This window comes from Gavialis gangeticus, unplaced genomic scaffold (assembly GCF_001723915.1).
Source record: "Gavialis gangeticus isolate Ggan-Ray unplaced genomic scaffold, GavGan_comp1, whole genome shotgun sequence".
Lineage (NCBI taxonomy): Eukaryota > Metazoa > Chordata > Crocodylia > Gavialidae > Gavialis > Gavialis gangeticus.
This window is the reverse complement of record NW_017729025.1, coordinates 113,253,685-113,280,555: the sequence shown is the minus strand read 5'-3', so window position 1 is coordinate 113,280,555 and position 26,871 is coordinate 113,253,685. Positions and strand designations below refer to the sequence as shown.

Below are 26,871 nucleotides of genomic sequence, written 5' to 3'. Positions count from 1 at the left end.
CTCCTGACCCTCCACTCTGTGGACACACCAATCCCCTCTCCCCTGTAGACCTGCCAGCCCCCTCCATCCCACCTACCCCTTCTCCCACCCTGAGTTACTTGCATCAGGCTCCCCACACTGCTCCTAGGAGCAGCAAACAGCTATCTACACTGCTCCTGGCAGCAGCAAACCGCTGCGTGTGTCACTCTTGGTATAGGTATAGGCAACTTAAAGTAAGACACCTAGACATAGACTGAGTGTGGCAAATGCTTGTTTGCATCCTCTAGCAGCCCATGTGTCCATTTCTACACTATGGAAAAGGTGCAGTGACGTTGGGCATTTACTACCCTGCATTTACTGCAGTTAAGGGAGGGCATGCTGGCATAATAGTTAACACTGTAAGTTCTGATCTTAGTTTACCTAATGATAACTTGATTCTATATATATATATATCCATATTCTGAGTTACTAGTTTAGTATGATCAGCAAGAGAAGGCAAAGATTATTTTTTTGAAAACTACTTAACTTTTCTAGTGTTGGCCATATCTTCCCAGTATATTCAAAACACAGTTCAGAGAGAAATTTTGATTCAGAAAAGAATGCATACTCTTCGTATTCTTAATCACTATTGATTAACACTCTTGCTGTTCAGATTTGGAAGTCTATGAAGTAAACTTTTCAGAGAAGATGAGAGCAAAATACAAGTTTAGAGTGATTTGTTTTCACACAAAATTTGAAGGTATTGGTGTATGCAACAGAAGGCAAAAGTTTGGTTCTACTGAGGATGTCAACAGACCTTACTTTTAAGTTCAGCCAGTTGTTATTTATAATTTTAGCTATGATATATTCTAAGAAATAGCAGATGTATCACACTTCTTTCCTCGATGTATTTCAGAAAATATTTTGGAGAGAAGATTGGACTATATTTTGCCTGGCTGGGAGTTTACACACAAATGCTCATTCCAGCTTCTATTGTAGGGATTATTGTATTCCTGTATGGCTGTGCAACTGTGGATGAGAACATACCAAGGTAACAAAAATGTTCATGCATACACATTCATACACACTCATTTCCTTAAAAAATGATATATGTGTATATGAAAGTAACTAAAATCATTACATCAATAGTTTGAGTTTTTGTTGATGATATATGGGATTCAGACAATAAAATCTTCTGCTCCCTAGCTTACATAGGTAACAACCATTTTGCTTCACTTGCACAGTGTGACAGAATCAACGGATCTTCATCCCAAAGTTGCATACAAACCTTGTTCTATCTCCACTGCTGTCTTCCATGGTTTTCCCTATTCTGTCAGTCACATGATCTTTTTTACACAATTGTAATACAAGCCTTGTTCCTCTGTGTTGGAGTGAATTTCACACACAGGTGACCATGATATAGCTGCACATGTCACTTAACTTTATGCATGTAGTTACTTTCACTGAATAGGCTGGATATTAAGAAAAACTTCCTGACTAGGAGGGTGGTGAAGCACTGGAATGGATTTACCTGGAGAGGTGGTAGAGTCTCCATCCTTGGAAGTTTGTAAGGCCTGGATCAATAAAGCCTTGACTGGAATGATCTAGTTGGGGTTGGTCCTGCTTAATCACTTAGGTAATCTAATTTATTAGGCACCTCCATTTAGGTCCCAGAAGTAATCCGAGTTAGCAGCCTTGGTGCCTAACTGCTGCCTAAACTCTGTTGCAAACTAGGTGGGTTCTATGAAGTAGTTTAAGTTACAGTTCTTGAGATGATTGGAGAGCAAACCTGCTGACGTTTTGATACTGACAGCAACTATGCAGTTAATTACAGAATGGAAGAGGCAGGGCAAGATAGGCTATCCATCTCTTACTAGCCTTGTGGTTAGAGTACAAGTCTAGAAGTAATTGGAAATATCCCTGGCCATACCCACATTGGTGGCAAGCACACTAAGAACTATGCTACTTAGCTCACCCCTTCATGCAAAAGTAAAGACTGGGTGCTGAGTTGAATCTCAAAATGACAAAGGAACCAAATGTGAACAATTAAAATAGACACCTTATCTCTAAAAAGGAGTTAGAGGCTCAGACATGCTGCTGCACCTGGTGTTCCCTATTCACTTGCAGCAAGTGCCTTTCTGTTCAGTGTTTAGGCACTCTGAATGCACCTGTCTCCTACCTAACTGGATTTCACAAGGATCCTAAGCACATAATTATATCAATTTTTTATCATCTTTCTGTAGTGGGGCACCTAGGTTTTAGGCATCAAAGCCAAGGCAAAAGTAAGAGCTATATGGATCTGACCTAATGTGATTACTCAGATATGCAAACCTAAACGTGTGCATGTTTTCAGAATCTGGGCTTTAATGAATAAGCGTGCTCATATCTGATCATTTGGCAAAGGTTTTGCAGCAGTTAATTTTCTTAGCTAGTGTAGTAAAGGTATGATTGATCTTAAACCTTCTATAAATCTTGTATAAATTAGGTCTAAAATGCCTCTGTCAACAGTTGGAGAATTAAGAAAGCCTCGCTCTTGAGTCTCAAACTGTTATAATTTCTGCTGCATCAAAAAACTTCCATATGTTTGATCAGAAATAGGTCATATCAATCTAGGGATGAATGATGAGAGGTGTTTAGTTTCCTGGGGTTTGTTTTATTTGTCATCCAAAATAACATGATTCTTAATAAATATGATTAGTTTACAGCACAAAAATAAAGGTTATTATAGAATTTTATATGGAATGGTGGATTTTCCTTCTGCAGTATGATTAAAGCAGCTAGAAACCCCAAATAAAATGTTACATACATATAAAAGTGTTTTGCCATTAAAGTCCAGGACTGGGTAAAACACAAGCTAAGTTGCCAGGAAGCAACTGCCTGCAGCTTCTCAGTCTCAAGACTGATTCTATGCCAGCCTCAGTCTCATAGACTTCATTAATCTACTCTGTCTGTCTAGGGCCTATCTGCTGGTTCACAACTGCCAGAACATAGTGTTCTGGCCACACTTCCATCCCTTCCCCAGCCTAGCTCTTTTACTACAAGTACTGTAAATGTGATGAGGATTTCTTCACACCAAGGAAGTCACTAACAGGGAAGATATGACTACTTTCTGTTTCTGTTAAATACTGGAGTTCTGCAGGTTTCAGAACTGAGCTCTCAAAATCCAGAATATAGAAAGGAAAATTGTTTTGAGTTACCGGTGTTCACCCACACTAAAATTTTAACACCCAATTATTATTTTACAATACAATATACTAGTGGTTCTCAACCTTTTTTAGACTCAAGGTACCCTTCATTAGACTCAAGGCACCTTTCCTTAATTTTGTGAATTCAGCCACATCCCATTTCAAAAACTAACTTATTTATTACAGTGCTTACCTTTTTGCAGAGGGGCCAGGCAGGGGAACAGCCAGGCAGGAGCAAGCCTGAACCTACATCTGCCTGCTTCCTGCCTCCATACCTGAGCCATCTCCTCTACCTTCAAAGAATCTCATGGCACACTAGTTGAGAATCACTGCAATATTTAATTAATAAGATTAGTTGTACAGGGCTATCAGTCTACCTGATATGGCATAAATATTTGCAATATTCATGGCAAAACATTCATCTAAGAGTTATTTTCCAATATGGGAAGCTGAAATATGTACAAAACAAATAGCATGTCCTCAGAAAGTAGAACCTGGAAAACAGATATGTTAAAAAGAGATTATTTAAAATAGCCTGTAGATAAAAAAGGGCATGGTTTTAGCATGTTGTTAGTACTTTATTCATATTTACTCCTGCAATTACTTCTGTTTCTGTTAGTTAATTTAAACCTAAAATGTTTAGATGTGATAAAAAAATTAAGAACCATCAGCAAACTCTTGCTAGGAACTGTTCTGAAATAATGATTCAGGCTGATTTGTTGTAGGTGTCTTTTTTCATAACTGTAGAGCAATTTATTTACTAATGTTAAAAAACCCAAGCAAAACTTCATTGGTGTAGCAAGATCATTCCACAAATGGTGGATGTTAATGCTGCCTGTCAAAATAATACATAGCTACTGCATACACGGAGACAAAACAAGAATGTGTAGGCAGTGTGGCCAAATCACTAACATACAGGGGCCTACTATATTGTAACTAAATAATGTAATTATGTAGTCATTATAAATTTTCAAAAAGACCTCTAATTTTGCATCTCCAGTTTTTCTTCTATGATCAAGTACATAATCAACTGTAGAATTTAGATATGGACAAGAAATAAGGATACTTACACTGCAGGTCAAGTAATTGTATATCTAAAGACTGGTCTGCTCGGGTGGCTTTGTATCAGTCTGGTAACTGTCAAGATTTAGACAGCTTGACTAGTAGGGCTAAGTACAGACAGTCAAAAAGCCTGAGACTGAATCAATTCAATCTTCATAGGTTAGTCTTAGCTGTATAGCTTGAACTGATAAGCAAGTGAACAGACATACACTTTTGATTCCAAAAATGCAGCCACATGTCTGCAGTGGCCCAGGCCAGAAGCTGGGGGGCACTAGAGTACACCTCGCTGCTTAGCTAAAGCCGACAGCTTGGGCCACTGTTTTCAGAATGGGAGTGGGGAAAGACAATGGAGGGAGTTCGGTCTGGGGGTCTTTCAGCCTCCACTGGAAGGTGGGGGCCTCCAATTCACCTATCCAACCCTCCAGTACTGACTGGGGAACCACTAGAATGAGCTCCCTCCACTCCCTTTCTCCCTTCCGTTCTGAAAACTTTGCAGCCTAGCAGGGAGCAGGGGCTGTTGCTAGATTCCCGTGCTTCCTAGAACCAACAGTGAATTTCTGTTTGTTCCAGGGGATTGTAACTCAGAACGCTTCTTGCAAAACATTCTCAGTTACAGCAGCAAGCTACACTTCTATCTGAGCCCTGTGACTTTACTTGAATTGGTAGGGGATCTTGGACAAAACTTCAATAAACCAATTAACTGAAATCAGTTAAGTCTGATACTACATCCATCCAGGTTTAACTTAAACCAGTTTTGGCGATTTTGAAAGTGGTTTTCCTGCCCTGAACTTCTGTTGCGTTACAGATTTGAACCAGTTTCTGATCACTTTGTGTGTAATTTCTGTCCCTAGCCTAAAAGACATCTCTAATGGAGAGAACCTCTGGTGGTAGAAAGCCAACAAACCTGCTCTTTTGCTAACCCTAGCTAGCCACCAAAATAAGGATTTTCTGAGGGAACATTGTCTCTTTGCTCTAGGTGCTAGAATGTTGCTGGGAACCAAAAACAGCCAGTCATAAATTACACAAAGCAACCTAGGGGCTGCTACAATATATGCTGTATACTGGCACAAGTTAAAGCAAATTTTGCACATACCCCCACCAATTTTGTCCAGCTGAGTTGAGTAGGACTAGAGAATTAGCCCTTGAATCTGTCAGTTTCAAATGCTAGTGATTACCTCTAAAAATAACTGTAGGAACAAAATTAGCATTTTGGTTAAGGTCCCTTTAAAAACATTGAGCTGAGATTCACGTATATTGTGATGATAATGACAGATCCCAGGTACTCTTTCTTATACTATTCAGAAATTTAGGGCTAGACTAATAGATAGTCTCTTTTTCCCATTAACTGGAGTGCAGGACAAAGCCAAAAACACTGAACCAATTTCATTTAACATGCTTCTAAAATTATCATCTAATGCCTTCCTCTAAGGTCAAACATCTCTTATATCACAGTGCCAGAAAAAAGAAAAGTTAGAGGATAGTCTGGAGCACAGTAGAGAGGGGTAACAGTTCTACTGAGGCACTAAATTGGACCTCAGGAGATCTGGGAGCAATTCTTAGCTGTTATATACTTAATCCCTCTGTGCCTGAATGTCCCACATGTAAAATGGGGATATTTCCTTTCTCCTATCCCTAGTATGACTTCTCTATATACATTATAAGTATTTCAGGATAGGCACTAATTCATTATATTTAACATAGGAAATTATTTCCTCCTAACACTTGACCTGAATGGAAGTTGGACCTGGGGCCATAGTAAGGACCTGATTTTGACTGGGACTTCTAAGTCCTCCTGTAATTTAAGAAGAAAAGTAATCAAAGGGAGAGAGATGGGTGTTCATCAGTCTTTCAGAATGAACATGCATTAAGTGACACATAACGTGTAGAGGAGAGATGAGATGACTGATGAAAAGAGACAATTGGAGGATGAAAAATGACTTGACCTCAACCTTTGCATTTGTTTTATTGCAGCATGGAGATGTGTGACCAGAGAAACAATATCACCATGTGCCCTTTATGTGACAAAACATGCAGTTACTGGAAAATGAGCTCTGCCTGTGCCACTGCTCGAGCAAGTCACCTCTTTGATAACCCGGCAACTGTCTTCTTCTCTGTCTTTATGGCTCTATGGGGTAAGAACATATGTGGTTTTGATGTGGGTTTTTAATTCTCTTAAATATAGCAGGAAAATCACCAAAAACCAAAGTAATATGTTTAAGCTTGGAGAGTTGATTATGTCAAATCCTTTTTAAATCCTTTTCCAATGAAAGTGCCACCCCTAAATTTACATTGTAGACTAAAAGCTAAAATTCAGAAAATTGCTCAGATGAATATGAAATGAAATTGGTAAGCTTCTGTCAGAAAAACTGCTGTGTGGTATGCCTAAATTTCATTAAGGGGGTTGCACAGCTTGCCAACAAAATCTATTTGCAGAGCTAGCTTTCAAATTAGTACATTACCAGCAAGATGTATAGCATACTTTTTGGAAGGGGGATTTGAAAAGAACAAACCATGATTGATTCTTGATTTTTGCTCCTAAGTGTAGTTCAGTTTATCCAGAAGCATGCATGTGCATAGCAACACAAACCCAAAATTCCTATGTTCAAATTATTTGTCTGATGCTGACCCTTCCCCCATAAGCTTCTGAGCTTGCCTCTTAAAATTTCTGCTTTAGTTCCCGCCTTTAAGATTTGACTTATTAATATCAGCTCTTTGGAGAACTGTTGCGAGAACTTATTGAATAAAGTCTGGGAAGTGTTTCATAAGAATTTCGTGTTATTACAGTCATCTCAGCTGGGCTCCCTATGCGGACAGTAGCCCAGACAGTACCAGAAAACCATTACATACCATAGATCTGTTCTAGAGAAATTCATTGCCCAACTAGCACAAAAACTCTCTCCTTGAAATATAGAACTCTATAGAACCATAGTTAATCAAGATCATTGCCCCTGGGGAATAGCATAAGGCAGATGTGTACTTTTTAACTAGTTTGGTGATGAGCTTGAACTCCAAGTTCCAGCATCATCTTTGTGCATGATATCTACTTGTTGGGAGAGGGCACATGCGAGTCCCACCTTGCTTTGGAAGCCTCACAGGGGTCTTGAATGAAGAAGAAACCTAATTAAGTTATAGATTAAGGATAGGCTGGAAAATGGCCTGCTATCAGTCAGATGAGCTTCAGCAAAGACAAGTACAAAGTCCTGTATGCGGGACAGAATAATTACATGCACAAATATAGACTAGGGAATGACTGAGTAGGCTGCAGTACTGCAGAGAAGGACTTGGTGGTTACAGTAGACCATAAGCTGAAAATGAGCCAAGAGCATACTTTAGTTTAAAAAAAACCCAATAGTATTGTGGGTTGTATTAACAGGAGTGTCACTTGCAAATCAAGGGAAGTGATTCTTTTGTTCTGTTCAGCATTGGCGAGGCCTCAATTGGAGTACTATGTCCAGTTTTGGGACCCACACTTCCAGAAAGATGTAGATAATTTGGAAAGAGTCCAGCACAGAGCAACAAAATGATTAGGGGCTTAGGAGACAAGACTTATAAGGAAAGGCTGAAAGAACTATGGGTATTTAGTCTGGAGAAGCAAAGACTGAGGGGAGATTTGATAACAGTCTTCAAATATCTCATCCTTATAGACAGGATGAAGATGGGCTTTTCTCTGTGGCTGTAGGGGACAGGAATAAGAGTAATGGCCTCAAGCTTCAGCAGGGTAAATTTAGGCTGGAGATTAGGAGGAACTCTCTGACTACGTGGGTTGTCAAACACTGGAACAGGCTACATAGAGAAAATATAGAATCTCCATCCTTGGAAGTGTTCAAAAGAAGGTTAGACAGACACTTGGCTGACATGGTTTAGCCAGGGATGATCCTGACTTAAGCAGTGGGCTGGACTAGATGACCTTGTGAGGTCCCTTCCAGCCTTACTTTCCTATGATCCTAAGTGGCTACACACACTCTCTATGCCAGAAAATTTTTGTATTGACAATATCTACACATTAGTGCCAGGGTCCAAAGTCACACCACCAAGGAAATAAGCTCCACCTACCCACTCCTACCCTAGCATTGCACTCCATGACTGGTTTTATAGAGTGACCAAATTTCTGCCATATTTCTATATTTGACACATGCAGAGTGGCTTGTTCCCTAAGAAATATGACTGAGCACCATCAAGGAACCCATATATTTGTGGAACTGTTAAATGAGAATCCTGTATATAGGAACCACAAAAGACATGTGATTGTATTCCAGCCTAGCGGTCATACTGCAGCACAAAACATGCATCTAAATAGGGAAATTTATTTTGCTGCCTCTGATCTCTGCACTGAATAGCCACATTAGACTAATACAGCATTATAAGCACCACAAAAAGATTTTTGCCCAATCTATAAACCAGACCTTTATGTATTAGTAGTGGTCTCCATTTTAGATGATAAACTAGCATATTTACTCTACTGGAAATGCAGAACTAGTTCCTATTTGCCGAGACATCAAAGGAATAATTTTTTCTATTAATATTAATTTGGATCCTTTAAAATACCTTATCTTCCTGACCAAAGCTGCTATTTTATAAAAGCTGCAAGGCAAACAGGCCTGACTGACTTTTCTAGTTTGAAATATATGGGGGAGAGGAATGGCTATTTAATATGTGTCCTTTTGAGAGTTAGCTTTGAAGCAGACTTGGTGAAAGATGTAAGAGGATAATCAGCAAGAAAGCTGTGGAGGAAAAGCAAGCCTACCTAAACTAACTATGCAGTGTTGATGAGTGATCTGCTATCTTGAACAGCATCTTGTCATGTTACTCATATTAGGACATAGGCTACAACTCAAAACAGTATGCCACATCAGAGACTTTAAATAGCCTGACTCTCAAGTGAGTAATCAAATATCTGGCCTCTCTTGCCTACACTCACTCTCAGTGTAAAATGACAGGTATCTTAGTTGAATACTAGTCAAATATATCATGACATGGAATATTCTGTTCCAAGCCAATAAGGTTGCTTGTTTCATTGTTTCATAGCTGGTAGGGTCAGAAGGGACCTGAGCAGATCGAGTCTGACCCCCTGCCATGGCAGGAAAGAGTACTGGGGTCAAACAACCCCGGCAAGGTGTTCATCCAGCCTCCTCTTAAAAAACCCCAGGGTAGAAGCCAGCACCACTTCTCTTGGAAGTTGGTTCCAGATCCTAGCCGCCCTGACTGAAGTAGTGCCTCCTGATATCTAGCCTGATATCTCCTGATATCTAGCCTGAATCTACCCTCCGCCAGCTTGTGACCGTTATTTCTTGTCACTCCTGGTAGTGCTCGGGGGAACAGGGACTCCTCCAGTGCCTGCTGGTCCCCTCTGACTAGTTTGTAACAGGCCACTAGATCCCCTCTCAGCCTTCTCTTGTGGAGGTCAGGTCTTGTAGCCTCTCTTCGTAGGGCTTGCCCTGCTGCCCCTGATCATGGACCCTCTCCATGTTGTCCACATCCCTCCTGAAGTGCGACGCCCAGAACTGGATGCAGTACTCCAACTGCAACCTGACCAGTGTCGCATAGAGGGGAAGGATCACCTCCTTGGATCTGTTTGAGATGCATCTGTGGATGCATGACAAGCTATGGTTGGCCTTTCTGACTGCTTCCCCACACTGTCGGCCCATGTTCATTTTGGCATCAATAATGACTCTAAGATCCTTTTCTGCCTCTGCACTGATGAGAAGGGAGTTCCCCAGCCTGTAGGTATGGTGCTGATTCTTCCTCCGCAGGTGCAGTATCTTGCCCTTGTCAGTGTTGAAACCCATCCTGTTCTCATCCGCCCACCCTTGTGGAACTTGTGTTCCACAAGTTAACAGAATACTGTTCTTGTCCATTTTAGTGTTAGTGCATGCAATTTATTAAAAGTATAATTTTTCCAGCTGTACAAAGCCAGTGTAACAACAGGTTTTGCGCACACAACTTCAGGGGGCAGGAGCTAAAAATCCCCCTGTATATTAGAATATTTATATACCTTCTATTTCCATTGTATGAAAGATGTTTTTTTAATTTAACCTTCACACCTGTATGGATCAGGGAAAACGTTTAGACCTGTAGAACTGAGGTACAGAAAAATGAAGGCCCTAATACAGGGATGGGCAAATATTTGGGCTGGAGGGCCATTTAGGGAGTTTTGGTGATCTGTTGCAGTCTGTGTCCACATGTCCGCACTGCTCCCCACCAACAGCTCACCAAAACTCCCTAAGTAGTTTGCCCCACCCTCGGCCCTAGGATCGGGCTGCAAGTGGGCATCTGGGGGCAGGGCAGGTGAACGGGGCTGGGATCAGGATCACAGGGCAGTGACAGCACAGGGCTGAGGCCCAAGGCAGGCTCCCTGTATGCCCCTGTCCATGGAACCGGCACCCATCGCAGGGGGCATAGGGGCAGCAGATGGACATCAGGAGGCGCTACTTCACGGTCAGGGCAGCTAGGGTCTGGAACCAGCTTCCAAGTGAGGTGGTGCAGGCTCCCACCCTGGGGGTTTTTAAGGTTGGATGACCACCGTACTGGGGTCGTTTGACCCCAGTGCTCTTCCTGCCATGGCAGGGGGTCGGACTAGATGATCTGCTCAGGTCCCTTCCGACCCTAGAAACTATGAAACTATGAAACTATGTCTCTGCCCCAGGCCCTGGCTGCGTGCTGTCACTGCCCTGCAATCATTCCCAATCCTGATCCCAGGCCTCACTTGCTCACCCCATTCCTAGATGCCACGGCCCCATCCCATCTGCCCTGCCTGTGTGGGTCCCGGGCTGGTCTCCATGAAGACTACACCCACCTACTTTGTCCAGTGTCCCCAGCAGTTGGCATGGGCTGGGATGCCAAGGTAGTGGGGCTGGGTCTTACAGTAGTGGCAGAAGTTAGCAGTGGCAGCTAGAAGAAGCTGCCATTTCCAGGGCTGTTGGGAAGTGAGTCTGGCTGCTGCACACCCCCCAGCCTCTCTGCACATCTAAGGGCAGCAGGACCGGCCACATGCACCATGGCCCAGGCTACACCCTGAACCTGGGCTACGGGGGCCAAGAGACCCACTGTGGGCCAGAAAAAATCACTGGGTGGGCCAGATCTAGCCCACAGGCCATGTTTTGCCCACTCCTATGCTAATACCAAAATAAATAAAATAAGGTAAGCACATACCAACTTTAATTGTACAAATAGTGACATTGACTTGGATAGCTCTACTTATATGCTTCGAGTTACTTAAATTCTCTCCAGTATTCTCTCATGACTTTGAAATTCTCTATTTTAAAGTAAGGCCTAAGGGCCCAAACAAACCTGGTTTCAAAGGCACCTAATAGTATTTATGTGGAATTTAGGCACCTAAGTGTCAAAACTTGAACCCAAATTGGCTCTGCTCCACAAGACATCAAACTCAATAGGTATCTAAGCTCAGGCAGTTCCTCTAATTGGACTGCTGTGCTCCCTAGGCACCCAGACTTGGGCTTCTGAGCATGCACAGAAGTAATCCAGTTTGATTTTGCCTGATTCCTAAACTTTGTTGTAATCCTGTTTGATGCTAGGGAGATGCTTAAGTCCCCAGAGGGATCCAAGCTATGAGGTGTTCTCAAAGCATTGCTAATTCACATCCACAGCATTAAATGCATTTGTGGTAATGATGATGCCCACCTTTTACATAGTGTTCAAAGTACCCAAGTGTTGGGAGACGTGGCTTCCAGACCCTCCTCACCCTGAGGGAGTTTAAAGTAGCATGTATTACTCCCCAGGGCTAGTAGCAGAAATTCCACATAAACCACTATAAGTGATAGGAAACTGGTTCAAATATGTAACGCAGCAGAAGTTTGGTGCACTTAAACCACTTTCAAAATAGCCGAAACTGGTTTAAGATTAATCTGGATGGATGCAGTATCAGACTTAACTAGTTTAGGTTAAATCAATTTCTTGAACTTCTGTCCCAGATCCCCTTCCGATGCAGGTTAACTTACAGTCCTCTAGCATTTCAGGATGCTTTGAACCTCCTCCACAAATCTTCCCCCTCCCCTTGCCCCCACCACAGGGCGGACAGGCTAGCTTTGGCCCAAGCTGTCCACTCCAGCCGAGCAGGGACATATGCTCTAGCAGCCCCCAGCTTCTGGCCTGGGCCACTACAAGTATGTGGCTACATTTCTGAAATCAAAAGTGAATGTCTGTTCACTTGCTTGTTGGTTCAATCTATGCAGCTTAGACTAACCTGCAAGGATTGAATCAATTCAATCTCAGGCTTTTTGGCTATCTGTACTTAGCCCAGGAGTGTCTCATAACTGCCCACTTATAGAATATCCTAGGTGAGTGCATCCTCAACCCATCCTGTTGAATCTGGGCCTCTGAGCAGCCAGGAAGGCAAGAGTTACAGAGCTAGAATGAGACAAAGAAAAAGGATGTGTGGCTCTATGGTCTATACTTATAGCACACCTCAGAGAAGAGGGTCTGGCTTCTGGTTCCTGCTTCTAAGGTTATTTCTATTTGTAACAAATAATTGCCTAATATAAAATGCAGATAGAGTCCTGGCAGCAAGGATCAGTAGCCAGAAATGCCAGAACAATAGGCTACTGCATGCTCTCTCTCTCTCTCTCTCTCTCTCTCTCTCTCTTGCTTGCTGCCAGGACTGAAATAAAGTAATATGGAACTTTTTCCAAAGGAATAAAGCCTGTTTTTTTCTTTTGGTATGAAATCTATTCCAGAACCACTCAGAATCCAGATGATGTAAGTAATCTAGAAAGCCATCTTCCAGAACCTTTAAGTTATATTTGCATTGGTGGACACACAAAACCTGAAAATGCATGTATGTTTGACAAAAAAAATAGCCCCTTGCTACTGCTTTGTATTTGGCACATTCACTTGCTGCTTTTCATCTGAGCTAAGAGCTGGCTGTGTTTCAGATGTAATATTTTCATTTTATATTTTTGTAAGTCAGTCCTGTAAAATGACTTCTAGTAGGAGCAAGAAACAATGTGTCTTTCATTTTCCATATTTTGCTGTATGTAAAAAGAGACCGCAATGTAAGAACTCCCAAAGCTACAGGAAAAGGGAGAGAATTTCAGGATTATGACATAGTCTGTTTAATAGTATAATTATAATGGTTCCAACTTACAAGAAGCACAAGAATTGTAATTGGAGTTCAGGTTTGGGCTTTGTACATAAGATTTTCACATGAAGAACTGATGAATGTCTTCAGCTTAATCTGATTCCAATCATACCGGTGTCTTTTCCTTTGTATTAGTCTTTCTTACCTGCAGTGTTGTACTGAATATCATGGCAAATCTTGCTGAGAACATCTGTTACTATTCACTATGGAGAAACTCTCATGGGGTTTGCCATTCTCAATAGATTTGCTTCTTTCATAATTATTTATTGCACAGGTCTAAATTATTCCCAACATGAAAGTATGTCCTTTGAGGGTTTCCTTAACCACAAAAGGCAGATAGAATGATAAATAGTGGAACTTTGTTGTAACTTGAGGAGTTGCTTTCACAGTGTTTCTTTTCTGTAAGTCTATTGAGTTAAAATTAAAATTAATACAACATCATGGCTTCCTTTACAACAGCCACTAAAAGACTCCATCTTTAACCATCTTTCCAGCACAGATTAACATATTTCTGTCTACACATGGTTTTTGTACTGGTATAACTGTCTCAGTTGGGATGCCATTAGTTACTGAGGGTATGTACCAAAGTTCCAGCAGCCTGTCAGGGAGGCGCTCTAACTATGGTGCTTTACACAAAATGCCATGAATTAGCAAGCTATTGAACCCAACCAGAGTTTGCCTTTTGGGTGGGGAAGGCTCAGAGCCTGCTTGCACTGGCTGAAGCCAGAGGTTGAGGCACTCCAGCAGCCTCCCAGGAGGCCTCCCCTCAAAGCCCCAGTAGGAGCAGCCAGGCTGGGCCCACAAGAAAGGGAGGCTCCATTTCCACCCCCCACTCCCCACCCAGCTCTGACTGCAGCAAGCCTCTGCTGCTGTCAAGATACTTGAGCAGGGGTGGGGGAAAGGGAGACCACCCCCCTTCCCCACTGTGCAAGCCAAGTCCAACTCCCCCTAAGACCTCAGCAGAGGTAGCTGTGCCAGGTCTGCAAGGCAGGGGGGCTCCATTTCCCAACCACCCCCCAGCTTCAGGTGCAGCAGTCTCTGCTACTGTCAGTATGCTCATACAGGGGGCAGGAGGAAGGGAGGACCCTGCTGCATGGGCCCAGCCTAGCTCCTGCTAAGACTTCAACATGGGTAGCTGGGGCACGCATGACGGAGACGGGATGTGGGGAGTCTCTTCCTCCCATGCCTGGCTGTGCAGGCAGGAGACAGGTTTTCAGAGGCTTTGCTGAGCCCTGCAAAGCCACATGAGATACAGGTTCTCTAAGGCTCTGTGCCCTGGAGCGCCCTTGTCTGATACTATATCAGATGAGGGGTTAAATTTTTGCACCATCAACCATTTTAAAAGTGCCATGAATGTTTCTTGTGTTATGGCTGTGGGGGCCTCATTGCACAAAAATGTACCTTCTCTACACACCCTGAGATGCTTACAGCAGTTGAAACCCAAGTGTGAATTCAGTTATAGCAATATGAAAGTGGCTTATACCAATACTGCTTATTTCTCTTCCCTTGTGGGAGTAAATTATACCAGCACAGGCACCTGTGAACCAGTATAACAGTTTCAATGCTGCCAGTTAAAGCAGCATACCCATTTAGACTAGGGGCAGACATTCAAAAAGCCAAAGCCTGATTCAACCTTTGCAGGTTAGTATAACCTGCAGAGAGTTAATGGGTTTGTAACAGAACAGACATGGAGGGACATGCCTGCAATTGCTCAGGCCAGAAGCCGGGGGTGCTAGAGGGCACCCTCAGATGCAGGGAAGCTGTGGTTGGGGGTGGGGGGCATGGCCAGTTTGGGCTGAACTGACCAGAGAGGGGTTTAATTCCTTCTGCCCTGTCCAACCATCAGGACTGCCAGTTGCTCCCCCTTCTTGCTGCAGTACTGGGCACCATGGCCCCTGAGGCAGAAGGGGCAGGGAGAGAGGTTAGTCTCCCCTCTACCCCTTTTGGTAGCCCAGTCTGCCCTCCCCCTGTTGCCACTGCGCTCACTTCCTGTGGTGGAATAGGCCCCTGCTGTACACTTCGTGGAACGACGGAAGGAGAATAACCTCATTCCTGCCCCCATCAAGGGGCCCTACAGGCTGGCTGTGCCCTCGATGGGCCACTGCAGTGGAAGGGGGCAGGGTCCTTGGTGGGGACAGCAGTCTGTCATAATGTCTGGCAGCACAAGCCCCTTCCTGGCCAGAGCCCTGTCCCATCACGGTTGCTCCCCCCTTGCCACTCCAGCGGCTGGGCAGGGGCATGGCTAGACACCGTGGGCTGGGCAGATCTGGCCTGCAGAGGGGCTTTGTCTGGCCCCAGCAGGTCCCTCAGTCCCACCAGGCCGAGGTGCCACTCCCTGGACATCAGCGAGGCTGGGGCTGCTCTGCAGCAGGACTGCCTTTCTTGGCAGCCCAGCCACAGCAGCTCCTTTGCTGCTGCCACTGGTCCCAGCCCCATGGTACAGGCAGGGACCAATGCATGAAGCCTCGACCCTGCATGCCCCACACCAGGTGTAGACTCGCCTGTCCAGGCTGAGTAGCAGAGGTGGGGGAGAAACTGCTGCTCAGTGCAGGGGGAAAGCAGCTCCTCCCTGTCCCACTGCCAGTGCTTCCAGGTGCATCCACCCAGAGCCTGGGTGGGGCTGCTCTGTGTACCCTCCATGTCACTACCACTTCTGGGCTGCCCCATGGGACAGGCGGTGGCAGCAGAGCAGACACAGAGCAGCAGTGCTGGCTCCAGGTAGCTGCAGCAGGAAGCACTGGCAGCTGGAGGGGGAGGGGTTGCTTTTGCCCCTTGCCAATGCCAGGCTTGCCCATCCAGGCTGAGCAGCAGTGGTGGGGAGAGAAACTGCTGCTCAGCACAGGGCAAAAGCAGCCCCTCCCCTTCCCACTGCAGGCACTTCCTGCTGCAGCTGAGAGTTTGTGAAGGGTGTGGCTGTGGGGGGGGCATAGGGTATTTGGGGGGTTGTGGGGGAAGAGTGTGGGTGTACAGCATTTGTGGCATGTGAAGGAGGGTGGGGGGTGTGGGGACTCCCCCAACACCTCCCCCATAGTGAAGCAGCAGGTGGGGGTGCTTAGGGTGCTTTTGCCTGGCACAGCCAGTGCTGCACATCGTGGTGAGAAGCACAGCCCCTGCCAGGCTACCTCTTTCATCAGTGCTCCCTGTCATGCAGTGTGTGGAGCCCCCACACTCATGCGATGCCAGAGGGAAGCCCCCCTACGCTGGAGCTGGCTGCCTTTGCTGCTCTCTGCTGCACAAGGAGCAGAAAAGGCAGCCAGCTCTAGTGAATGGGGTTTCCCTCCCCTGCTGCATAAGTGTGGGGGCTGCGTGTGCATGGCATGGAGCACTGGTGATAGAAATGGCTCAGCGGGGGCTGCACTTCTCGCCGCAATGTGCAGCACTGGCCAGAGCTGCACGCTGTTGGTCATGAGCACCCCCACCTGCTGCTGCTGCCACTGCTGCCTGCCAGGGCTGCACACCATGGGAGGAGTGTGGGGAGGGGGTCCCCACACCCCCCACCCTCCCTCATCCACACTCTGCGCACCTGAGGCCCACACTGCTGCGGCCCCCTTGGGTGCAGACTCCACACTGCCACCAGCCACCCACTGCAGCTCTGTTCCCACCCCCACCACTTCCCTACCTGCTGTCTGGAGCAAGCAGGATGCTGGGGAAGCCAAGCAGGTCCCCAGCAGTTGCAGCAGCAGCCCCACCCAAAAGCTGCCTGTTGGCCAGGCCAGGCCCTTCCACCCCCAAGAGTGGGAACAAGGTGCAGTTGGGGGCGTGTGTATACGCGGATGCCTTGCTCCCACCCTCATAGGTGGAAGGGCTGAGCAGGGTCCAATTAATCAGTGGGTGCCACAGGTGGGATGAAAGTGGTCGGTGGGCCAGATGTTGCCCGCTGCTGAGTTAAAATAATACAGCTTTTGTTTGTGAACACAGCGCGGTTCTATTTGGATTGCTTGGCATCCACATACAGAGAAGCTTGGAAGTATTGTTCCTGACAAAATATATATTTGTCTGTCTGGCTACCTCCCTCCCTAGGGTTTGGGCACCAAATTCCCTCAAGATCCTTAATTAACCATCTGTCTACCCACTAGCAGGTAAAAGCACAAGATCTGTCAGTGTATGAGAGAATGCGACTCTTCTGGTTTTTATAGCTAATGAGTTAGCTCAGAGAGTTAGGCCTTTACTATTTCCCAGATAAATGTTATTGATCAGACTCTGTATGATGACTACAGTTAAGAGCCTGAAAGTATCAGACTGGCTCTGCTCGGTGAAGGGCCTCTGGATTTACATAAGGGTGAACAATAATAAATTTATCCTAACATGCCAAAGCAGTGAGGTTTACATATTGAGGCAATTCTGAAGAACAATTTGATTTTAAAGGCTTTGTAAATGGTCCAAATAATTATGCTTAAAAAAAAAACCCTCTTTCTTTTCTTTGCATTTCCAGCTGCCACATTTATGGAACACTGGAAGAGAAGACAGATGCGTCTCAACTATAGATGGGATCTGACTGGGTTTGAAGAGGAGGAGGTTAGTTTTAAAGTCATTTTGAATTGATGTCATTTCATGATTTTGTTTAGCTTCCATAATTAGATCTAAGTGATTCCTTGCTTCAGGCTGCTAGACATCACTAGATGGAATACTGAGAGAGATTTTTGCAGTACTTCTTTGATCCAAAAGAAGAAAATCCTTGTTGTGAACATTTTTTGAGTTTCTTATACAAGTGTATTACTAGCACATATTGTTTCCATAGAAATATAAGTGTATAGCCACAAACAATGGTATTAAGTCACACCTACTTGAGCAGACATGAAATATATAGCTCATGTGTAGCTGTTTCTAAAAAGAGCACTAAAGGCTAAAACACTTAAAGCTAAAAGCTAAGACACTCATTCTTCTTGCATTAAATTGCTATGAGTGAGGAATGACTGTACCAAAGCTGATGAAGTTATATTATCATAAAAACCACCAACACTTCCATTAACTTTAATGATGCAGGATCAAGCCCTAATTTGGTAAATCTTTTGGAAAATATTGCTTAAATGTATGGAACACGTCACAGGAATACTGGGATGTAAATGTGGGGGTAATGTTTGCTGCATGTGCCAGAAACTTTTAGGCAGGCTTTATAATAAACATGTTTGAGAGTGGAAGGATTGAGAAATTCAAGCAAAAGATTGCTAAATTTATATTCAAATGGATATGTATATGCACCTATGAGAATGTGTGGGGGAGGAAACTTCATCCATTACAACTGATTTTCTTCTTTTTTTTTTTTTTTTTTTACATTCTGACATTATCACCAAGGATCCTGGTTTCCTCTGCTTAAAAATTGCAAATTCTCTGATTAAAACCCCCCAAATCCGCAATTAAAACGAAACACCATTTCATGGGCAGGCAAGGGGCAACTCACCATGGTGGTGTGGGACTTACAGTGGCAAGGAGCTTCCCTGCCCTCCCTGCTCTGTCCTGCTGCACTGGGTCCCACCCACTGTGCTGTAGAGGCCCTGGGGGGAAGGCAGCTGGGTGGACAGCCCAAGCCCTCAGCAGGCAGCCTTCTCTGCCCCTGCCGCACACACATCTGAGGGTCACATGCCCCCACCCCCCCATGCACCACTGGGAGTGCTCATAATGGTGGGGAGCCAGGCCCACCCCTCACCACCCCGAGATGAGCTGCCCACGGCTCTGTCCCTCTCCCTGCCGGGGCCTTGTGGCCGCGCATCCCAGCCTCAGGCCCCATGCACAGCAGCAGCCCCAGCCATGCTCAGCTCCCTCCATCCCTCCCTATGGGGGCCTCAATCCCCCCTCCTCCCCACCAGACTTACCTGTGGAAGCTGCTCTCCAGGCTACCTAGAAGACATGTGCATGTGTGTACACGGACATGCACATGGTGCCCTCTGCCTGATTGCCCTCCTTCCACTCCCCCCAGCCCCTTGCAGGCTGGAACTTTGCCAGTCTGCAGAGAGCTCTTTGCAAAACTGGAAAATTCACAGGTTTTTCCGTTAAAATGAAAAATCCGCATTTTTCTCGGTTAAAAGGGAATGTCTGCTGATTTTGCCGTTTTTCTGTGGGAAACGAAAAACTCGGGTCCCTGACTATCACTAGGGGCCCGACTGAGAGTCTATTGAAGACAGTGATGCTCTTACCACTGACTTCAACAAGCTTGATATCCGACTTAGCTGTGCAATTCATTTATGCCATTCCATAACATTTTAAAAGCCCCACTAGCTTCCATAAAATCTAGACCCTTTTTCTTTGGTCAGAAATGTATTTCTTAGTTTTTTGTCTTTGGGCACTGTGTTAAAATTATGGCTGCCCATGAAAACTGGATATACTTGAAACATATGCAACAAGCGTGCATTCATTAAATCACGTGAACATGTTTTTCATAGACCTTCTATTAAATCATGTGTTATATTACCTGTTAGGCTGGATATAACTATTGTATACTTGCTTTCTTTTATTAATTGAATTCTTCATAGAAACTTTGGTTTCTAAGGGTGTTGTTACATGTTACAGTTCACACATGCTAACTCTGACAAATGTTAGGCAGTACTAAAATTAGTATGTGCTGTGAGCAGTCATACGTTAAGGGTTAATACCTTCTCTAATCTGCACAGCTCTATTTGTGGTGAGAGACCTGGTAGCAAGGGTATGGCTAGGAGCTGCCAAGTCTGCTTCGTAGCTGTGCAGCAATCCAGTGGGTCCCTGCTTACCTGCCACCACCCTCCCCCTGCAGTTTCCCAGCAGCTTCCCACTCATCAACCCCCACCCCCAACCATCTCCACCATGTCTCCCTAGTCATTAGCAGCTACTCAGCTCTCCATGGCACTGTCAGTCCAGGACAGTAGCGTTCTGGATAATAGATTGTCCACATGCGGTTGGTGGGGTTTGGAGGGGTTCATCCTTGGATACTGGAGGACCATAAATTGCTGGCATTTGCCCTATGCAGCGGATTGACTTCACTGCAACATGAGCTGCCTAACACCAGCTAGAGATAATCCTTGCCCAAAGATGCATAACTTTGAGATGCTCGCAGAACACTTAGCTTTTTCCTTCTTTAACATGCAGACACTCCCATCTCAAGAACATTTAGCATGTGGGAAAGGTATTGTCTAACAACACCCTAAGACCACAGTCCTATTAGGTGCAGGCAGTCTGTACCCGTACTATTTGCAGGATCAGCACCTATCATATTGGATGAGAATATGAGGATATCTTTGCTAGAAACCATGAGGCAACTGCTCTTTTATTTTTGGCATCTTATTAGCACACATGACAGTGAAAAGGATTAACTGTATCTTTCCAATGGCTGTTCCATTCATAGCTGCATTCAGAGTTCTCTCCAGCAATTGCAATGTGCAACCAGAGAAAGCAGCTGTATACAGTGTATTTTACTTTTCCTTCAATGCACTCAACTCTAGTAAACACCACCCTCAGTTCAATAAAGCATTCAGGCATCCACTTAAGAAAAGCCAATGGAACATAAGCAGGTGGCTAAGTGTTTTGCTGAATCAGGGTCACAAGTGGCAAGCAAAAATACTGAAATATCTAAGCTGATGGTGTTTTTAGGGGGACATTTATTCAGTAAACTCAATAAGGTTTATTTGTACAGGAGATATTCAGTACTATCAGTACACCTTCAGTGCGAACACAAAAACAGACTGCTTTCCCCTAATTAGGTCTAGCCATCCACAGTACCTACTATTTACTTTTGCGTGATTTTAAAAAAATATATGAAGCTAGTATAACTTGCAACAGTTAAGTAATCATATTTTTGTTTTGTTTTGTTTTTTGTTTTGTTTTGTTTTTCTGGTTCCCTGAAGGAGGCAGTCAAGGTTTGGAAATATTTTTTTTGTAATTGCTCTACCTTTTTTATTACCTATCAACTGGTGAAAGGTATCTTTTGGTGTCACCTATTTCTTTTTTTTCCAGCATCTAATTTTCTTTAGAACTACCACTACAATGATTCTTTCTTGCTTTTTTCCCATTGGTTGGAACTTTTTTTTTTAATGCATTCTGTTTTCCATCCAGTACGTTGCTGCGTGTACTTTCTGAATCTTTTGGCTGTCTCTCTGTATTTCTGATTATTTCCTACATCTCCTCTTTTTAATGTATGTGGCTAGTCTGATATGCAATATCTTTTTTCACTGAAAATACACTTTCCTATGGCTGTTGCCACAATTCATTCATGTTTGTGAGTGTCCAAACTTAATCTGTCTGAGACTTTCATTGTGAACTCACTAAGACCTCAAGTGCTACACACGTTTAACCTAAATTATAACAGATAATAGCTGCCCTCTGTTAGATGAGATCCACAGAGATTATTACAGTTAACAGCATGTAAAGTCTCTTCTTTATCCGTATAATAAGATCCTTTCAATCCAGATAAAGCATCACATACTGTGAACAGTAGTCTCTCACTATGGACTTCTGAGAGTTAAGTTTGACCTACATGGGGCTACCTTTGCCATCTTTGACAAGCTCTGTAAAGCTTTTTGGCTCTGCTCAATCTTTCTTCCATAGCACAGAATTGAAAACAATGCAAAGGTTTTAGTTACAACAGACAATCATCTGACAATATGTCCAGTAAATTAGAATCCAATAATAACAACTGGAAGTAAGAAGGACATTGATTAGCATTTTTCACACAAATCTGAAGTAGGAAATCAATATCATTGCTTGCAATTAAGTATAAGTTATTTCACAGGATCATCCAAGAGCAGAATATGAAGCTAAAGTATTAGAAAAATCACTGAGGAAAGAATACAGACATAAAGAGGTATGGTAACTATATGAATTTATTTAATCAGGTAAAATCCTTTGAAACCTAATCTATTTCCAGTGGTGGGCTGACCAAGATTTTGGAAAAAACAAAAAAATAAAACGGAAACAGAAAAGATATAATGCTATCACATTTAAGTTTCTGAATACTTCTGAACCCATGAATTATGTATGTCAGTGTGTACACTTCATGCATGTTAGATCTGTGCAAGTACAGAACTGTGTTCAATATTTAGACAAAGTTGAATGACAGTTGAATAACTCTATTAAAATACAAATTTGAATTAGGCTGTTAGGTAACATTTAAGAAATCTTAAGTGAATCTTGAGTCTTGTGGTATTATAGGTAATTAAAATGTCTCAATAATCCTTTGTCTCCCTCTGAGCTATCATCATGACAACATGCTAATCATTTGGGCCAAACTGTGAGGTGCTTTATACATTCCAATCAGTGTCTGGCTGAATAAGGACTGAGCAAAACTGAACGGTAATTCATGCCTTCCTGCAGATTTTCCTGCATGAGAGGAATCTAAAAGAGAAAAATTATTTGAGAGACCTTCACGGAGTTTCCTCCCTGCTCTTTCAGTGGGAGTAAAGATTTCTTTCCTGGCACCACAGATGCATTGGAATGCACTATTAAATGCCTCTAAAAGGCAAATATTCAGCCATTGGATTGGAATCTGGCTTTCTATGCTTAGATCTTAAGACATTTGTGGCTATTAAATATCCCATTGCACTTTTATTGTTACTGGGATAATAATTAATATTAATAGTACTAACTCCAAATTCTTTGGCAGATTCCAGCTTCAGTAAAACTTTCTGCCTTTTTCAATATAATCCCCCTGCAATAAGGTATCCCTCACTTCTGATCCTAACGTATTTTGTGTTATATTGACAAATCTGTATGTCACCCCAGAGGTAGCTACATCTTAAGGATGAATGATTCAATTCTTTTTGAGTCGTTTTTACAGAAAATCAGCATAAGTTTAGAGTTCAAGACAGGTTGGGATCCATCAAAATAAAAGGAACTATGTAAATATAAGATATTATTAGTAACAGATGCCATGCATGCCATATAGACACCCAAGTAACAGGCACCTTAATAGAATAGTTTAAAATTAGATTAAATTTTCTGTTTAGTTTTCTCAGGTGCATATATTTAGGTGTGGCTTGACTATTCTTAAAGGTTGATACTCAGCTGGTTTTGATGCATTCTAAATAGGCTATAACATAAACTGTTTAAACTTAGCCTCTTTAATATTAAACAAGCAAACAAACAAAAAATTTTTAGTGTGGAATACCTTACTTGGAACATGGTTTAAACTACCTCTGCAAAAGAAAAAGAATTTGAGCTTCTGCCCTTTTTATGATGAGTAAATAAGGCCTGAAAAGTAGTTTTTTTCTTTCCCAAGAAAAATGTAGAGGGCTTTCTACTCTCTCTTACTCAAGAAATTCAAGTCTCATCTAGACCAAATGACTTGTACCACTAGTGAGTGGAGACATCTAAGTTACCAGAGAAGTAAAAGCTGAGCCGTCAAGAGCAAAAGAATCATTTAGTCATGCTGTTTAAAACTTTAGTTTGCTCCTTCTTTGGACAATACCATTTTGATCTTAATAAACAAAAATGGTATGGGAGAAAAAAGTCCTTCAAATAAGGCTCAACTTTTCAACGCTGGGAGTTAGACATATTACTCTTACAAAGAATTAAGTAGGACACTTGAAAACTTGAACCTAAAGTTTGGCTCACAGTAACATTCCTCACAGCTTAGAGGTCCTTCAGAAAAACTATGTAAAACCATGAGAACAGAAACTAAGGCAAAAAACTAAGGCAAAAATAAAATTTAAAAGAAAAGCTTTTCAGGCTTTCTTTATACATCATAAAGAAATAAGGAGGGCACATGACTATTTTTTTAAATGTCCTTTACAGATCGCCTTTAAAAGTAAAATTTCTTCTAATTCTGGGGAGTTGTTTTGTTTTGGTATGGGGTGGGGGAGAGTTGGGTTTTTTCCCCTTAATTAATCTGAAGCTGGAACACAAAGCATTGAACAAACTAATGGAGCGCTTATTGCTAACTTGCAGTGGGTAAGAGAGTCTGCGGATTAATTTAATGTTGTTAATCAGTGCTTTGTAATGTATTGCATGGTCCTTCTTTTGTTTCCTTTGATTGCCATCAGAAGCGTCGACATTTGCCAGAAGAGACAACAAACAAATGGAGACAAAGAGTTAAGACAGTCATGGCTGGGGTGAAATTGGTACATTTCATTCAAATTTATGGAAAAAACCCTCAGATTTTGAGTAATTATGGAAGACACAAATTAATTGTTTTTTCAACAAACTTTGGCTGTTGAACCTTTGTTTAATATTCACATTCTGCTGTTCTTTTTGTTCTTGTTCAGGACTCTGATAGAGCCTGTGTTTGTGGGTATATACAGGCATCTGGGGAGGCTTGGGGGAGGTTAAATCATGTTAAAAGTGGTGACCCAATCTACCTTAGTTCACCATGGTGCAGCCCCTATATTTAGATCGCTAGTTAAGTTGCTCTGAGTGCATACTATACAGAAGTTCAGAAGACAGATTGATCTAACAATGGCCAGCCTAATCTAAGTTAAGTCTACCTCTGAGGTAATCTAATTTAGATTGGGTCTGGTGAGACCAACGTAACTGAACTTCTGCACAGTTCCCAGCACAGCCCTGGAGATGGGAAAGCCAGCTGCCAGCTACAGCCCTGGGGATGCACTTTTCATACCCACCTCATCCCCTTGCTCCACCCCCAGATGGACAACCCCTCCTCGCTGCAGACCACCCAGCCTCTCCGAGCCCACCAAACCCCTCATCCCATAAGACATTTCCAGTACTGGTTTAACCAGTGTTCACTGGTGCCAGGAGCCAAGGAAGTAAGCTGGGATGGGGGAGGGGTGGGCTGTTCATCTGGAGGTAGAGGATAAGGGGAGCTAAATATAACCTCTGGTCCCAGGGTAGAGGAAAGAGTCCCCCAAACCCGCCTCCACAGACCCCACTAGCCTGTCTAGTCCTGCCAAACCCTCCCACACACTCCTGGACCCTGCTTGCCCCCAGTCCTCCTGCAGACCCTGCTTCCTCTCTGATCTCCCAAAGCCCCTCCACAGACACTTCTGGCCCCCCAAAATCCCCTGATTCTCCCAGGACCCCCCACAGACCCTGCTTACCTCCCAATACCCAGCATGGACTCTGCTCCAACCCCCCCCCCGGCCCCACTAGGCCCTTCATCCCAATTTACCTTGGATCAAGTAGCCATTTTTTACTTGCTCTAACCTTCCCCGTAACCTCCCAAATGTCAGTATGTACCCTGTAAGTAGTGGGAATGGCACTGCATGGCTAATCTTTGCATTACCATGTTGGATGGATGTTGCATTGTTGTAATGGAGCATGTGCCACGTGCCTGACCAAGTAGCCTGCTGTTCTGTCAGACATCATGCATGAAATGTCATTTTGTACTGAATTTAAATTTGGTATTCAGCGTGGCATCATCTTCTCTATTTAACCTTGACAGTTCTATCCTCTTAACTTCAAACTCCATCCATAATCTATCTTCATTTGTGACATTCTAAATGAGATTTTTATTCCCAAATTGTTTGAAAGAAATCAGTAGATAGTTGTTCAGATAATAGAGTGTTATCCTGGCAAGAGTTAAGCATGCAAGTAACTGAACTCTTGAATAGTCCTATTGATGTCAATAGAAATATTCATGTGTATAAAATGATCCTGAAGCTGCTTGCTCATGTAAGTAATCCACATTTTAGTGAGACTACTTATATGAATAAGTATTACGTGTGTAAGTAAGGCTTGCAGAAACAATTCTAATGGTGCCTGGCTTCTTGCAAATATATCAGCATACAAAGTTTTTAAAACTTTTCTGAGAGAGGATCATAAAATATTTCTTACACTAGAAAAATAGTGTGAAAAGTTTATCCATGTGTTTCTTTAAAATAAGTCTTTAATAAATATTATTTATCTTTATAATACCCATAATACAAGCTTTAGCACTAGTGTAAAGCTAAATGTAATGTAAATAGTTTATATATATAAAACTAACTCACGGGTAGGCAGCCCCTTGCACAGGTGTCAGAGCATGGCACTCAAAGGCATTTTGCTTGACACGCACTTAGAGTGGATGGTGGGGAAGGGGGCTAGGGCTGCACTGCTACACCAAGGTTCAGGCACCTTGCAGCTCCCCCCATTGTCCATTCCTGGTACACGAACATCTTATGAGTCAAGGTTGCAGGTGTTTTTGGCACTCTGCCCAAAAATCTTGCAGGCCCCCTCTGTAACATTAAGCACTGTTTCTTTGCACCTTTTAACTTGTTGTGTCTGTATGATTTGTTTCTTGTGCATTGGTGTTTTTTGTGAAAAGCCCAGTAGGAGAGAGTTTTTTTAGATACTCTATAGCTTTAATAAACTACAGGGTTTTTTCATATTTTAGACTGATAAAGAGAAACTGACATGGAAAGATCGTTTTCCAGCATATTTTACCAACTTCGTTGGCATTATCTTCATGGTAAGTATTATATGGTAGATACTTAAGATTCACATTATTGAGTCATCTGAAGCAGAATTAAAACAAACACTAGTGAAATAATTATAGTCACTTTAAAAGATATATTTTACAACTGACTTCTTTTTTTCTAGAAAAGGAAAACTGTTTATTCACTTTAAGTTTTCAGTCATATTGTAATATTTGAATGAATACTTTGGCTTTATTTTTCAATAAGCATGTCGTAAAACCAGGGAGGCAAATGCAGGGTGGTTAATGATAATGAAGTATGG

The 26,871-nt window shown here is 43.0% G+C and overlaps 1 protein-coding gene and 1 long non-coding RNA gene across 5 annotated transcripts in view; one reads left to right on the top strand and one right to left on the bottom strand.

The window, feature by feature from the left end:
• The window catches only part of ANO1 (anoctamin 1), a 166,334-nt gene that overhangs the window by 107,015 nt on the left and 32,448 nt on the right, over window positions 1-26,871 (top strand). For 2 of the 4 annotated variants that reach the window (XM_019519440.1, XM_019519439.1), the window contains 7 exons: window positions 875-1,009; window positions 6,177-6,337; window positions 17,732-17,814; window positions 21,111-21,122; window positions 21,995-22,066; window positions 24,243-24,320; window positions 26,528-26,602. In XM_019519440.1, coding sequence (XP_019374985.1) covers window positions 875-1,009; window positions 6,177-6,337; window positions 17,732-17,814; window positions 21,111-21,122; window positions 21,995-22,066; window positions 24,243-24,320; window positions 26,528-26,602 — 616 coding nt within the window. The remainder of the gene's footprint in view (window positions 1-874; window positions 1,010-6,176; window positions 6,338-17,731; window positions 17,815-21,110; window positions 21,123-21,994; window positions 22,067-24,242; window positions 24,321-26,527; window positions 26,603-26,871) is intronic. The other 2 variants (XM_019519443.1, XM_019519441.1) reach the window with 1 other exon arrangement.
• On the bottom strand, window positions 9,871-25,097 carry LOC109298990. Its single transcript, XR_002097743.1, has 3 exons — window positions 25,086-25,097; window positions 14,385-14,388; window positions 9,871-10,011 (listed from the first exon to the last, which is right to left on the bottom strand). It is a non-coding gene; the product is annotated as an uncharacterized LOC109298990 (long non-coding RNA).